Source organism: Patagioenas fasciata, chromosome 4 (assembly GCF_037038585.1).
Source record: "Patagioenas fasciata isolate bPatFas1 chromosome 4, bPatFas1.hap1, whole genome shotgun sequence".
Lineage (NCBI taxonomy): Eukaryota > Metazoa > Chordata > Aves > Columbiformes > Columbidae > Patagioenas > Patagioenas fasciata.
Window position 1 is genome coordinate 60,153,216 of NC_092523.1, and position 15,253 is coordinate 60,168,468.

The 15,253-nt window shown below is 38.9% G+C and overlaps 1 protein-coding gene across 6 annotated transcripts in view; it reads left to right on the top strand.

Annotated features, from left to right (window-relative positions):
• The window catches only part of SLC10A7 (solute carrier family 10 member 7), a 153,935-nt gene extending 140,154 nt beyond the window's left edge, over positions 1-13,781 (top strand). For all 6 annotated transcript variants that reach the window (XM_071808012.1, XM_071808011.1, XM_065837508.2 and 3 more), the window contains 2 exons: positions 6,755-6,900; positions 10,411-13,781. In XM_071808012.1, the coding sequence (XP_071664113.1) occupies positions 6,755-6,900; positions 10,411-10,455 (191 nt within the window). In that variant the 3' untranslated portion in view covers positions 10,456-13,781. The remainder of the gene's footprint in view (positions 1-6,754; positions 6,901-10,410) is intronic.
• Positions 13,782-15,253: the final 1,472 nt, after the last annotated feature.

Genomic DNA, 15,253 nt, shown 5'->3' on the forward strand with positions numbered 1-15,253 from the left:
AGGCTCAGTGAGTAATCTATTCTCCCTCCAGTTTAATGTTATTTCATATTATGTTGGAAAGTACTTTCTTCAGCTGAAATGGGAATACTGAGTAGCAAGTGAATATTTGTATTGTTATTGGTTGTCAGATATCATTCAGCTATTCCCGTACCTGAAAAAAACTGGTCCTGAGCATTTAACTTGAGTTCTGTGCATACTCTGGGAATGGCATGGATATAGGAAAAAGAATCCTTAACTACTTACTTTATCAAAAGCTTCTTCTCCTATCATGATCTCAGTATGTCATAACAGAGTCTGAACAGGGCCAAGAAACATCCCTGGCCTAGTGTACACTGAGGATAGGCATAGTATATAAACTTCTGTCTCCACAAGACTAACCATAGGAATGTGATTCGCCTGGGAAAAAACAGAGAAATTCTTAAAAAACTTTGCAAATGAGAGATTAGCAGCATTTTACCATTCTGGTAAGTATCTGCATGAAGAACCTTTTTGGAATTCTCTAAACTGGATTTGCCTGGATCTCACCACCCTTCTTCGCTAGCATGCAGTCACTGGGCCACATGCAATACTATTCTAAAACTAGGCAATAAAATTTCAGGTGCTGATTTGGCACTGCCTTTGTAGTAGTAAGCTCAGAACACCCCTAGTCTGGCAGCTTAGGAAGAGTTTAATGCAATATATGCCCCTGTTTACAGGCTTTTTCTCAGCTGGAAAAAATAAATAGCTATTTGGCCCAGCAATGTTCCCTTCACATCTACCCCTGAGAGGGTCCTTCAGAAAAAGAGTAGCGTGGAGAGTGTCAGAGAAGCTACCATCATATGCTTGATTCATTTTCTGTCTTGCACTTGAACATTATGGCAATCAAGAGTTATGAAATGTACAGATGAGTAGAAGGGAGAACAGAAAATCCCGAGGCTGAGGCTTTTCTTCAAAGTTTTGCCACTGCCTCTTTGCGAGGGTTGTTTGGCATTCTGATTCCTGGATACCTGGTGGTTCTATAGCCACTGTGATGACCTGTTTGTTTTGCAACAAACCTCTTTTCCTAAGAAGAAATGGTGCAGCATTTTGTGATTTGGGACGTGTTTCAGTAATGTAACCAATAAAGTTTTAAGATAAATTGTTTGTTCTGAAAATATTGAAGGCGAAAAACGTATACAGTAAAGTATGTAAGTAGAACATCTAGCAATAATTCTGCTTTGGGTGTGAGAGATAATGGTCTATGTTTTGCTAGTAATAAAAGCGTTCTATTAAGTTTTCTGAACCCCTTGCAATGGGATAGAAAACAGCGAATGATGAAACAGTGCTTTGAGGGGAGCTTACACATTCAGCGAGCATAAAATAAACATATTAAAATAGAAAAAAAAAAAAAAAGATTTCCAGTACTTATTGTTTTATCACTTCCATCATGGGTATAGGATAAAAGAAAACTCTTACTTGCTTGTTAGAAGAAGAAAGCTCCTACTTGAAGTTCTTACTTGGCAGATGTCAGTTGAAAGCTCTGCTATGGAATATGCTGCAATGTCAAACTCTGTTGGGTAATTTTAGACAAATGTGTCATGTGTGACATGGAAATATGGCATGCTGTACATTAGTGATTTCCCAAGTGTTTGGATCAGGTAGTAATGTGCTGAGAAAGTGCTCTTTATCTCTCCACACTGTGTACTTGTATAGCAGTGGGGAAAGGCTTTTGGTAGAAATTACTTTAGTCAGAAAAAGAATCCATTTACAATATGTGCCTTCTAACATCTTTCAGACAATGCATTGTATTAAAGAGGCATTTTTTGATTAATGTTTTATAAACATTTTTCAGCATGACAGCTTAAAGTCCCTGTAAAATTGTAAATGCGTGCATAGTGTTCACTTCCATAAAGTCAAATGCCATCTCATAAAGTCTGGTTGGATCCTGTCAGTGACAGTGACACAGAATCAGTACCTTGGAGCATTAAAATTAATTTGCTTCATTTATATTACTGCAGTGATAGCTAGATGAAAAGAGTCCTATATTTAAATTCTCTTAAAAATACCTTCAAATCTTTTAGGATTTTTTATTATTATTATTTTACAGTTAACTGAATGTGGTGAAGTGCAGCATAATATTCTCATGGGCCTCTTATGGAGGCAACTATGAAGTGTGGAAGTAGCAAAGGGGAAAGAAGAGGATGTGGGATGTTATAATGGGTGCAAAGCTGGAGAAAAGATAAATAGTTGTGCAGACTACTAGAGAAACAGTGGCCTTTGACCAGGGCTGATACACCACGGACTTGAAGCCAAACTGGAACACCATGGAGCAATGGAAGACAAATGGGGCTTTCCCATACTGTAAGAGCAGTCCTTGTCCTCTTCCTTGCTGTTGTTGAAGGTCAGGGATAAATAGCTGTTCTCTTGCTAGCTCTTCCTCAAGTTTGCAACTTTCTTGCATGAAATGGGCTGGGTGAGGACACAAATGGGGAGAAAAATGAAATGTACTCTCTATCACAGGCCAAACACCTCTTAGTTGCAGTGAGACTGTGATTTTGGTGCCCACCACACTCAGTGGAGCTTAGTGATTTTAGTGGAAGTACCCAAAATTTACACTGCTGCAAGTCAACAGAATCAAATGTCTTGTGAAGCAAAACCAAGCAGGGCGAAGCCTGGGAGTGGAGAAGAGGAGGAAAAAGGAGGACGAGAGCAAATACAGAAAGAGAAAATGGAACATATGAATACCAGAGCCAAAGAGCAAGGAGGAAGTTGAGAAGCACTGGTAGCAGAAACACAGCCAAACAAAGGGCAAGAGGGAAATTCAGGGTAAAAAGCTGGCAATACCAGTGATCTTGTTTGTAAGGGATATCTGTGAGATAATCTCAGTGCTTCCTCCCTTCCACTGCACATCTTTCTTTGGAGGAGGAAACATTGCAATTCTGACTTGCGCCTGTCACAGTGTTTGGTCATTTCTGATCCAGGAATTGGACACACTTTCATGTGATAAGGCAGTTTAAAAGGTTTTAGCAACTCAACAGCATGTTACGCCCCTACTTTGTGCAAAGCTGCCCGTGTTGGCACCAGACCCAGAGGAGCACTTTGTCGTTCCATTCTTGCAATATGTAGTGAGCGAGGGTCTTTGGCAGAGGAATTGATCCAGTCTGCTGGAAGCCTGCTACTTCCTAAACCACAGCAACATAAACAGGTGTTTGTGACATGAGACCTCAGACTGTGACAGCAGTTTTAAAACTTAATGAAAAGATTGTATATAAACTGATAATGCCAGTGTGCCTCCTCTAATGTCAGTCAGGATGGAGACCCATAGAAGTCAGTCCAATTACTCTGAAATGCAGATAAGCGTGATTAATGGCTTTGTGAAAACAAAGTGAAAAATCCTTACAGGTACGATTCTTTATACACGTGAATGCAGCCTGATTGCTCCAGGTGGCAAATAAGTACTCTAGTAATATTGGGGAGTGCAGGGAGGGAGGAGCTGCTATGTGCTTTAAGGAAACTTAAGGCTAAGGTAATTGTTTTAATATATGTGATTTCATTCTGTGCAAAAATTTTTTTATCTTAGACTTAGCGTAGCTATCACAGCCTATTAGCAGAGGAAGCAATATGCTGTAAAAGATGAGGAAAAGAGGAGTGGAGAGCCCAATATAAACATAACCTTATCCATTGAGCTTCACACCTTCATTCCCTGCGATCTATCTGAAAGATTTAAATTCATTTCACTTGCTTTATTAGTTTTGTTATAGCAGCACCTGTTCACGTCACTACTATTTCAGTCAGTGTTTCTGTTATAGCTTCTCTCAATGCTAGTTCGTGGACTGTTTCAGCACACAGCATCAGCCCAGGCATTACAGTGTCCCTTTTCTTCTTTTGGCTGGGATTTGGTATTCATTTTTCTCAGGCTTTTGTTCAAGTATTTTATATATATTTATATTTTAAAAATACAGTTTGGGGTGTTGGGGTTTTTGATTTTTTTTGTTTGGTTGGTTGGTTGGCTTTGGGTTTTTTGGTTTGTTTGGTTGTTTTTAAGAGAGGATCAAGTATTAATAAATATTAAAATATGTTTTTCCTAATTAGGAATTTCCATGAATTTTATGTATTTGGAAAACATTAGAAATCATACCATTGCTTGCAGTTAATATGTATTGCTAGCAAAAGGTTTAGACAACATTTAAAAAATAAATAAAAGCCATGCTGTTTCATTTAGCTTTGTGCTAATGTTACTGACATAAGCACTTGTGACTGTCGTCTGTGGATGTCTGTCATGAAATATTTTCTGAGTGTTCCATGCTGGCAAAGTTGGGCTTATAAAAATCAGAAAGTGCATAAAAAGGCAACAGGGCTTTTTCTTTCCATTGAACTAATGCTTACCTGCAAAAATTGTTATTATTTCTTCCTTTCACCAATTAGTTTTTCCTGGTAAATAACAGGAACTTTAATTGCGCATTAGTGGCTTACAAAAACCTATTGATGTGACATGTATTTAAACAAGCTGTGAATTAAGAACCTCTTTCCAACCAGTGATCTAATTATATTGTCACACTAATTATAGTATTTTGTATTTGTATTTGACAACTTTAATTTTCTTTTTCTAGTTTACTGAAACAGCTTTCCCCTGGAGAATTTACCTTTTAGGCAGGAATTTCTCATATTTTCTTTTAGTTCAGAAAATTTTCAGTAATTTAAAGGATGTCTCAGTCACTCTGGATCCATTCTGTTCCTGTCTCTGTTAGTTGCCTGTGTGATCTTAGGCTGGTCATTTTAGTGTTCTCTGATTCTCTGTAGGAGTCCCCGTTCAGCTTACTAAAATGTTTTTGGATCTATGGATGAAATTGCACTACCAAAACACCAGGCACTGTCTTACAAACATAAATATAGCATGTTTATAGTTTGGGACTCTATTTTTCTGCAGTTAGAGAACAGAAAAGGACCCGCAAGGGTTGAGACTTGGAAATAAGCAATAAAACCATTATCCGTTTACAAAACCAGCATGATGGGCATTCAAAGTAATTACACTCCTGAATATAATGCAAATGCCCATTTAGTTTCCATCCAAATATCTTCTATTATCAAGCCCCAGAAATTAGTGTTAATAGTAAGCAACCCTATTGTGTGATAGGCCTGTGATGTTGTTTTGAAGGTCGTTATTTAATAACATTGATATTAAGCATGCAAGCCTTTATTTTATTTAATCTTTTCCTGGACATATTCACGTAAATAAAGGCTACTATTATGGGGATGTGATTGTTAGTGGTGTCATGTGATGAAGCTAATAAAAACAATTACAAGAAATTGTGCTATGGAAACATCATGAAGATTTCAGCAAGCCTAGATGTGTCAGCAATAGTGGGGCACTGGCGGAGTGGTAATTATTCAACAAGTAAGCTGTTTCCTCGCATAGGGAGGAGGCAGCTTTTGCTAAGGGAAACTTGAAAAGGTGTTGAGAACAAGAGTTTATCCAAACCATAGAGAAAAGTTTATGTAAACATGGCAGCTTTGGTTGATCTGAAACATCTACTAAGGGGGAATGGAGGGCATGTGCCACAAAGCTCAGCTTTTTGTCATTGCTGAGGATGGAGACACATGCATGAGCTCTGTGAAAACTGTGTGTAGTCTACTTTGCTGCAAGGTAGATGCTGATGGAAAGTTGCTAGAATGACATTTCAGATGAAGGAGAAAGTAAGGTGTGTTCTCAGGGGGCTTCCGAGGAATCACAGCCACTCTTGTTTGCAACTATCCAAATATCTGGTCAAGCAAGACAGAGATGGTTGCAGGTGTTGCCCATAGCTATGCTTTGTGGAACATGGTAGAAAAGTTCCAAATTTAAGCAGATCATTTTGAACAATGACATGTTGAAAGTAAACAGAATCAGTTTCATTACTGCAAAACTAAACTAAATTTAATCTTACACATCATGTCATCAAGTGAGAAGATATCTAATAACATTAGCACTGTTGAGTGCAAATTCAAGCTCTTAGGAAAAATGGCCCATCTCTATCTCATAACACTCACTGCTTCCAGCATCTAGCAACTTCTGTACTCTGGTTGCTCCCTAACTCTTCCCAGGCACGACCACTTCATATTGCCCGTTCATTTCATTAAGCCTTTTCTCTCTCATGCTGTGTCCCTTCTGAAATGTACGGATAGAGCAGAGAATTTTGTTCTCTAACACATGAGCACTCACCTGCAGAGTCCTTGGCTCTCTACCTTGACTGCATGAGTGGTGGGTCAAAGCAGGGAAGGCTGTCACCTGGGTACTCGCCAACTGGCAGGAAAACGCAACCCTCCTCCAGTGACAAAAGGACTGAGGAAAGGTTAGACATGGGAGATGGGCAGGTTGGGTGGACGACAATTATGATAACATGAAATAGAGCACAGTGTGAAGAAGGAGTAATTAGGTGGTACAGGACGATGTTCAGCAGCAGAATGTTCATGCTTATAGCAGAACGTCTTTTATATCAAGTCTTCATCAGGAGTTTGGCAGCTATTAGCATAATCAGAAAAGATCTTTTATGGCATTTCCCTACTCCTTCCTTTCTACCACAGAATTTTCTTTGCCATCTTTTTTTTGTTCATGTTCTTGCTGGTTTAGTTTGGTTTGCTGTTTTTTTGGTTTGGTTTGGTTTTGGTTTTTTAAGTATAAAACTTCCAAGTCTTCATTTTGTTTCTTTTGGATTTTTTTTTTTTTTTTTTGTAATTTCAATGCAACATAAAATGCTTTGCTTTTATCTGTAGCTCAAAATCTGAGGTGAGAGTCTGTCTCCTGTGTTTCTGCCTGCAGGAATTCCAATGCTGAAGATAGTATTTGCGGGTTATGAGCACCTGTCCTTAATTTCCGTCCCCTTACTCATCTATCATCCTGCTCAGATTCTTCTTGGGAGTCTGTTGGTACCAACAATAAAATCTTGGATGGTTTCTAGGCAAAAGGTAAGAATTGCTGGGTTTTTATTTATAATGGAAGGTGTCCTGTAAGGAAAAAAATACCTGAACATGTCTTAAACTGCTAAGGTTCCTTCTTGTAGATCCCATGGTAGAGATTTTTCTGTTTCTTTACTTCCTTTAAGACACTGATAGTCACATTACTATTAAATTAAAAATGCTGAACTTTATCTACCTTGGCTCTGAAAATTTTCAAATCCTGAAGTTAAGACTTCTACTGTTGGTTCAAATTATAAATTCATTTAAATTCTAAGTTTATATTGTGCTGAAGAAGAATGGCACCATCTTTTAGCTAAATAATCAGAGCTTTGGATCTTTCTTATGAAGAAGTGACAAAGATCTGCCCACTGGCATGGGAGCTGGGGAAATTGGGTAGAATGAGGGCGCTTTCTGAATTGAAGCAAGATGATGTTTTTTTTCTTTTTTACTTGAGTCATTCTTTACAATAGCAAGAAGTCTACAGGAGTCCAGTGCATCACATTTAATGCCAAAATTATGGCATGGGATAGCTTGCAGGATTATAGACTATAACCTACAGGTTTCTGCACTGGAATCACCAATTCAAATTATGCTTATTTCAGTACAGACTGAAAATATTGACATCTGACAGTTGTTCCGTGATCTATGTGAAATAACTTCCATGGTTTTAGTCAGGTTCTCAGAACAGTGGTAGCCACCTCGCAGAAAGCTAGTCCATGCAACTGATTTTAGTGCTGTCTTTAATGTTCTGAGGTGACAAGGATCACGAAGCTGTGGCAACTGAAGCAGACTTTGACAGCCATTTTAGGTGAAGATTGAGACCTATTGGGGGAAACCCAGTGCAAACCTGCATTGTAAAAGCAGAAAAACTCTCCGTTTTCAGGAACAAAGTCCAGAAATCAGAGCTTGTTAAGATATACTTACCTTAGCACCTGAAAATGGAAATTTGAGAATCATATGTCATTTCTTCATCAATCTGAAAGTCATGACTTTTTTTTTTTTTAAATCAGAAATTATCAGGAGACATTACAGGTTGTGTAAAGAAAATTCCGTACTATTCCTGCAGAAAAATAGCCTGAAGTTGACACTACTGGTAACAGAATAATCTCTGAAAGCCTGGTTTCTCTTCAGCATCTTGCTGCTCTCTGCTGCCAAGCCCAGCAGTGGGGCTGGAGCTCACCCAGACCTCCCTGATCCTCAGGGATGGTGATGGCCCTTCAGGGACTGCTGTCAGTTGCTGCAAGTCAACACGGCCTTGAAATGGGGCATCAGAAAAGTCAAACAGTCCTGGGGAGATTTACAGTTCACCAGCACTACTTTCTTATTCATTAAGCGTCAAATAAACCTCCTGTGCTAATCAGACGGTTATGTGACTGTAGAACCACTTTGGGGGATTGTTGTTCTGTTGCAGCAGTTTCTTCAGTTGGTCTTCTGTATTATTCACAAATGTTATTTTAATTACTCTTTGAAAAAAATCAATGAGGTTGGGTCTGGTACAGTTGCAATAAGTATAATAGAAGTGAATGTTGTGACTGGATAATGGTCTCCTGCTTTGAAAATAAACATGTCATCATCACCCTTGATGTTTATTTTCTCTAAACACCTTGGCTTCATTTTGGCATCTCTCTTGCAGGGGGAGACGGTTATCCAGTCACAGTACTCAACTGCAGTGACATTCTTACTTAATTATGATAGTACATGTGATCTGGTTGTATGAAATTGAATTTAAATATTTAGAGGCTCATCTACACTAAGGTATTTCTACTTTGTAAATACGGCAGCAGAATCTGCCAAACTACAAAGTTAAAAAATTCTTTCCCCAAACAAAATGTGGAATGATGTCTCTCTCCAAAGTCTCTTGCTGAATAATATCCAAAAGACTAATCTCAAAGGGCTAGATTTAACAATAGTTAAATGCTGGTGTTTCTGAAAGCTGGTGTTTGAGGGGAATATAGCCTATTTATTTTTAAAGGTTTGGATTTTTTTAAGAGTTTACATTTGTGCTGGAGTGTTTTTCAAGCAGTACCTGCAGGCTTTAAATGTACAATATTAAAGGTTAATATCTACAATAAGAAGACCCATCAGACATCTCTGACTGAAAATTGCTTGTTTAGCCAACCCTCTGGAAATGATAAGTCTCTCACCTGACAGGCAAATTTCAGTCTGTCAGTATACTTCACCCAAAAGGCTAAGGAAAACAGAGGTTCTAAATTTCAGGAATTTGCGAGTTTCACTTATTTCCCTCTCAGGTCAAGTTGTCCCACACAACAAAGCACCGAGCTTTTTTTTCATTTGCAGAGCACACCCACAGAAGGCATCCTTTTTGAGCGGTGGAGGAACACGCAGGTCGACCCAATATGAGTGATAAAGCATAATTCGATTTATTAGCCCGAATAGCATATACTTATACAGTTCACGATAATTATGCATACCTGTCACTTACTAATTGGCTTAAGCTCTAACAGTACATTTGCGTGGTCCTCCTACTTGCAGCTGCTAGCTATGTTTATTCTACATTCTTGTGCTCTTGAAAGTTGTTTGTGAAACTCTGCCAAGGTCTCAGTGACCTTGCTGATTTTACTGGAACAGTCAGCGGTTCCCACCGTGGCCTAACCTTACTACTTATGCTAAAGTCTTCAGAACAGGCTCTGCTCGTACAACTGCTCTGCAGACCCATCTCCCTTATTTTTAAGCCAATCCTCAACAATCCTTCACCATGACCATGTCAGTGTACAAGCACAGCTGAAAACTTAGCACCTTTTAAGCCTGTCCCATCTGCCTCCTAAGCCAGAGAGGGCGCCTTCTGCAACACTAGGAGCATTGTCACCTGTCATTTGAGCTGAATTTCTGTCACACAGAGAATAGTTCAGCTACTTTAGTTGGCCAGCCTCTGGCCATCAAATAGAGGCGTGTATTTTCTCTCCTCCTGGTAAAGTAAGAGTAGCCTAAAGCTGCAAAGATGTCAGGTGTCCCTTGGCATAAGATCACCTCTGGACTGATGTGCTTTGGCTTTTTCTTACCTTTTCGCAGAAAGGAACATATAAATATCAGAGGTGTGTGACATCCACCACTGCAGCAGCACTGAGCAGGCTTCAAGCCATATGGAAAGAAGCCAGGGAACACAAAGGTGTTCACAGAAATCTTCTTCACAGTCTTTCCCTAAGTAGGTCAGAAGCTCTTCATCTGTACCACAAGTGGTTTCTTGAGTTGGGGTCCCAATGGTTGCTTTCTGAAAGACATCTGGGACCCACCTCCACTTCCTTTACTGCCACTGTAGCCATATTCCATATGGTTCCTCTGTTAAGGCTTATCTGTATATGAGGAGGTTGCGATGGGCTATCAGAGATAAAATAATTGTCATAAAACGCAGAGTGGCCTGTCAGCTGCATGCTGACACCTCACTCAGCATCCCAGAAATACATGCAGCATTTGGTTGCCCGTTATGAATAAAAATCATGTCTTGTGCTATTGGTCATCTTTTAAGAATATAAAAGTGACTGTTTTGTTTATTGTTCACAGGCACTGAAGTTAACCAGGCAGCCCAAAGCGCCCGTGAAGGTATAACGATGGACATGGCCCGTGTCGCGGTGAATGTATATATGTACTATACTGTACACACAGACAATTGAGATAACGGGGTATTTGTGAATGTTACTTCAGTGGATGTTTTATTTTTTTATATATATATATATTAAAAAGATACCTGTTAAGTGCCTTACAGATGCATTTTTGGTGAAAGCATTGTTTCCAGCAGCCAGTTTGTTGGTTACTGCAAGAGGTTGTACAGTATTTTGGAATCCTTTAGTTTTTATTTTTCTAACCAAGTGAACGGTGATGACTAACGGCTGTTTCTTCCATTGCCCCTGCATTGAAGCCAGGGCATACCAGCTGTAAGTCTCTGTTTTAAACTAGCCACAATGACCAGAAACCTATGCCACTGCTGGCTTACCGTGGGGAAGAGCTTGCTGAAGATTTTTTCCAAGATTGACTTGAATTTCTGTGTGACTCTGTTACACTTCCCAGTCATATGACTGTGACATGCCTTTTTCTTCTGAGTTTGTGTATACTCAGCATGGGGCCATCCATTGGATAGAAGCTGAGAAGCATGAATTATTTGCATTTGTTGACACAGTTGTCTAGACATTCCTTCAAAGTTAATGGTTTCTCAAGAAAATTCTTTCAATTCCATTGTATGATATTGTGCCATTGTATATCTTAAATGCCTCATAAGCTTCTTCAAAGAAATGGTCTGGTGCTTGGGTTATGAGTGAAGTATTTGTGTTTGCAGCTGGGAGATCTTTTATAATTTACCTCTGAAGAACACAATTTTTTGTTATTCTTTTTTCTTTTCCTTTCCCCAATGCAATGCACAGAGATCTGCAGTGACATAATTTAGGATGCTAATATTGAAATAGAGCCTTTATTGTAGTAAGCCAAGCTATGTTTTCTATATTGCTGCATTGGTAATGAATAATAGCTTGTGAGGACAAGAACGTTGACAATTTTTTTTTCAATTAAAAGGATCCTTATAGTAACCGGAACACTATTTTAGCTAATTTGACAATCAGACGCCACTTTTTTAAACTAAAATGTTACTCTTTTTAATGAAATTATATATATAAGAAAATACAAAATACTATTTCTAAGAGTGTTGAAGAGGAAGGAACACAGGCGTATATTTAAGCACATAGCCAGCACTTGTCCAGATTAAGATTTCAGAGGAGCACTCTAGTCCACGCCCATGTGCAAGAAATGTGCTGGCAGTTGTGCATTAAAACAGTAAAAGGAATGAAAGAAATAGGTCAAACTGGGATCAATATAAATGCAGAAGTGTCGTGGGTGTCACGGTTAACATTGCACTTAATGGTGCAACTGAGTGCAAGCACCCAGGAGCAGATCTTTAGCAGATGTAAATTATGGAAGCTCTGATAAGACTGTAGCCATTTACACAAGCTAAAGATCTTTTGTATGACAATAGGCATGCAAAATTCATATCCTTTTGCCTTAGTGAAAAAAAATCATGTTTACTTTACCTAGCGTGTTATTCCTAGTCTTTTATTCCTGTGAAAAACAGGAAGGGAATCTGGTTACCCATCCTGGGTGCTTTACTTGATGGTCAGTCAACCAGTGCAAGACTGGGAGCTGACAGCATCACCTGGTTCGGAACTGTCATCACCAATAAAACAACCAGGGAACGAAGGTACGTGAGGTGGCAACATGCTGAATTCTTTCTCGCAGTGGAGAGTCTAGACTCAGGACAGTTTCTTTTTGTTGTTTTCATAAACCCAAACTTACAGAGTAGATAAGGACTTAATCCAAATCCCACTGAAATCAGTGACTCTCTTGGTTTTGAATGGCAAAGCAGCAGGCCCAGAGAGTGCTGGCTTTTTTTGACTATATAGGAAAGAAGAGTTCAAGCATAGGGTAGTGCTAAAGCATTTCTGTCAATGCTCAATAGTCAGAACACTTAAAATACCCTTACTGAGCTACCTCCGTGTACTGAATCTCTGTCTTTCAGTACATCCAACGACTTGCTTAAATTCCACTTAACACATCCTTTTTTCTTTGTTAATTTTTTTCTACATTTAAGAATATTTCAAACTGTTTTAAGATGGAGTTTTGTTAGAGCCTTTATGAAGTCCTTGTCAATTGCTTGGAGCAGGCTAAATGTTGTGTATGAGTGTTGGGGGTGTTGGCCTAAGGGGAATATAAAGCAAAACTGAAACACGTATTTTAAATCCAAACTTAATGAAACTTAATTATGCATATCAATTCTGTTATGTTAAAGGACTGTTAAGATGTTTGTTTTATGACATGTTATTATGCCTATATGTCTCTAATAAACAGATTTGGGTTGAATTTAATTTTGTTAATAGGAGAACAAGGTAAAATTACTTTTCTTCTAGGTCAATTTTTTACCTCTGTTACCTGTATTTTGTTCTTTTGTGGGTAAGCTTTTAAACTGTTTTCTTGTCCTTTAAAAAAAATAATCCATTAACTGTACAGAAGTATTTTATTAATTAAACTTGGGGAAAGCAAGTTCTCAGAATGCTTCAGATTATAACCAACTGAAAATTAATTAATTCAACTCCACCAATTTTTCAGTAGAGGGTTATAATAGTTCTGAATCTTTTCAGTTTCTTAGCTTTGAATTTTACTAAGAAATATCTGATATTGAACATAATCAGGCAAAATTGATGGCAAACAAGAACTTTGCCCATGTTAAAACATAAGGATTTTCTTGACCATCAGTGCTTCTTAGTGTCTACATATCTATAATCCGATCTTGTGATATCAGAGGAAAAAAACACCCGAAGAATAGAAGAGCAATTCAGGAGTCACAGGAAATTTTAGCACTTTGCATTGAGTTACTCAAACATTTTACTTCCCTTTTTGTGCACTAAATTGAGAGGCTTTCTGACCCCAGTGATGTGTCCAAGATAAATCATTTTTTTAATGTAAAATCAAGATCGTGGTTGTGTTTTTTCTTTTAGATCTTTTAGTTAGTGCGAGTAGATTATATGACAGAAAAGGCAATCTCAGCAGAAGCTGCACAGTTGTGCTTGTTCACAGAGCAAAAGGAGAGTAATCCAACACCTTGGTTTCACAGAAGTAGTCCCTTACGTTATTGTGACAGTCAGGGAAAGAGGAGCTGTTAGTTTTATTTGTGTATGGTTTTCTGTGGAAATATCTTGACAACAGGAGGTTAGAAGGCAAGATGAAATATTGTCCATCTGCAAGCACATTTATTTATGTGTTACGTGCATAAGAGATGAGCAGTTATGTATGTAGAAATCACTAGTCCCTGGTATACATTTTTTTGCAAGACTGCATATGGAGAAAGAGCTACTTTTTTAATGTTATTCTGACATTAAAAATGAGATTTCAGATGCTGAGTTGTGTTTTGTATTGAATCATAATCTCATATGGAACCTTTACAGCAGATGATCACAACACTGTATTTGTAAACTGTAGACTATTTTGCACTTAAATAGATGTTGATGCATTTGGGAATTACAGCATAGTAAGAGGCTAAATCATAGTTTCTCCATTTTGTTATAATCCAAATGCATTTATATTACTAGTATTATTATAAAGTGCCAGGAACACATGCAGTCCCTTGCAAACACGTTAAATAGACAAGAGACTAAATTCCGCCCTTGGTTACACTTGCACATCTCCAGCAAAAGGGCTGTTATGCTGCAGAGCGCTCTCCCCAGGGAAGCTGTTTGAAAAGCCCTGCCATTGTTCTAACAAAGCTCAGTGATAATGTAGCACATGACGAAAGTAAATGGAAGAGTATTTTACTTTAGATTTGATGGCCTGCCCTTTCTAGCATCTAAGAAACCAAATCTCTTTTGTCCCCATTTCCACAAGTAGCCCCAGTCTCTCAGACCAAAACTGCAGTATCTTATTGGAACAATGTCAGAAGAGGGAGATTGTCACCTCTTTGACATTTTCTTGCTTAAACCACATTATCTTTTGTGATCACAAGACTGTGACTTCTTTGAGGAAGCATTTTGAATTCTTCAAAGTTTATTGAGTGCGGTTCCTGTAAAATTCTTATTAAACATCCCTGTTGGATGGTAAGTAATCTGGAGTAGCACTGACAAGGACTGTCCCATGGTTTTACATTTGCAGGACCGGAGAAAGCAATACCAGGAGATGCAAGTGCAAGGCATTGCTGCAGGTCTGCTTCATGCTGGCATCTAGAGCTGTTGCAGAGGTTGTGAAAGCTACAACTACATTGTCCCCTGGCCAGAAAGGTGGAGAGAGAGATCTTCAGTGAGAAGTGAAATTGAATTTGATAGTGTTTAAAAGGATGTGTTGGAAACAATTGGTGCCAATGAGGCCTCTTGCCTGCTCCCCTGAGCAAATTGCCGTCTCGGTGGAGCATCAGCTTCTCAGCCCGTCAAATTGCAGTAATCAAGTCTGGAGCTGATGGGGGCATGAGTCACCACTTAATTTTCTCATCAATGGAGGCCAAGTTTTCAGAATATTTTTAGATGCATTTCTGTAGAGATTTCTGCCAGCCAGTGACCTGTAGAGTGACAAGAAAATGAGCAATAGCTGCTGTTGAATCAGGCTCTGCTCCCTGCCGCCTACCTCACTGACTGCAGTTTTGGGCAGGGAGGGCATGTGACCTTTGGCTTCATTATGCAGAAAAGACCCCCACTGAGTTGATCCCAAGACCTGGATTTGCTAAGTAATAAAATAACCTGTTAATTCTTAGGATATCTGGTAGGTCCAAATCAGCTGTGACTCTGCATTGCTAGCCCAGACCAGAAGCAGGCATGAGATGAGAAATAGATGGTGATCCCTGTCCATAGAGACAGCCGGGACCTGACAGATGCAGCATGCA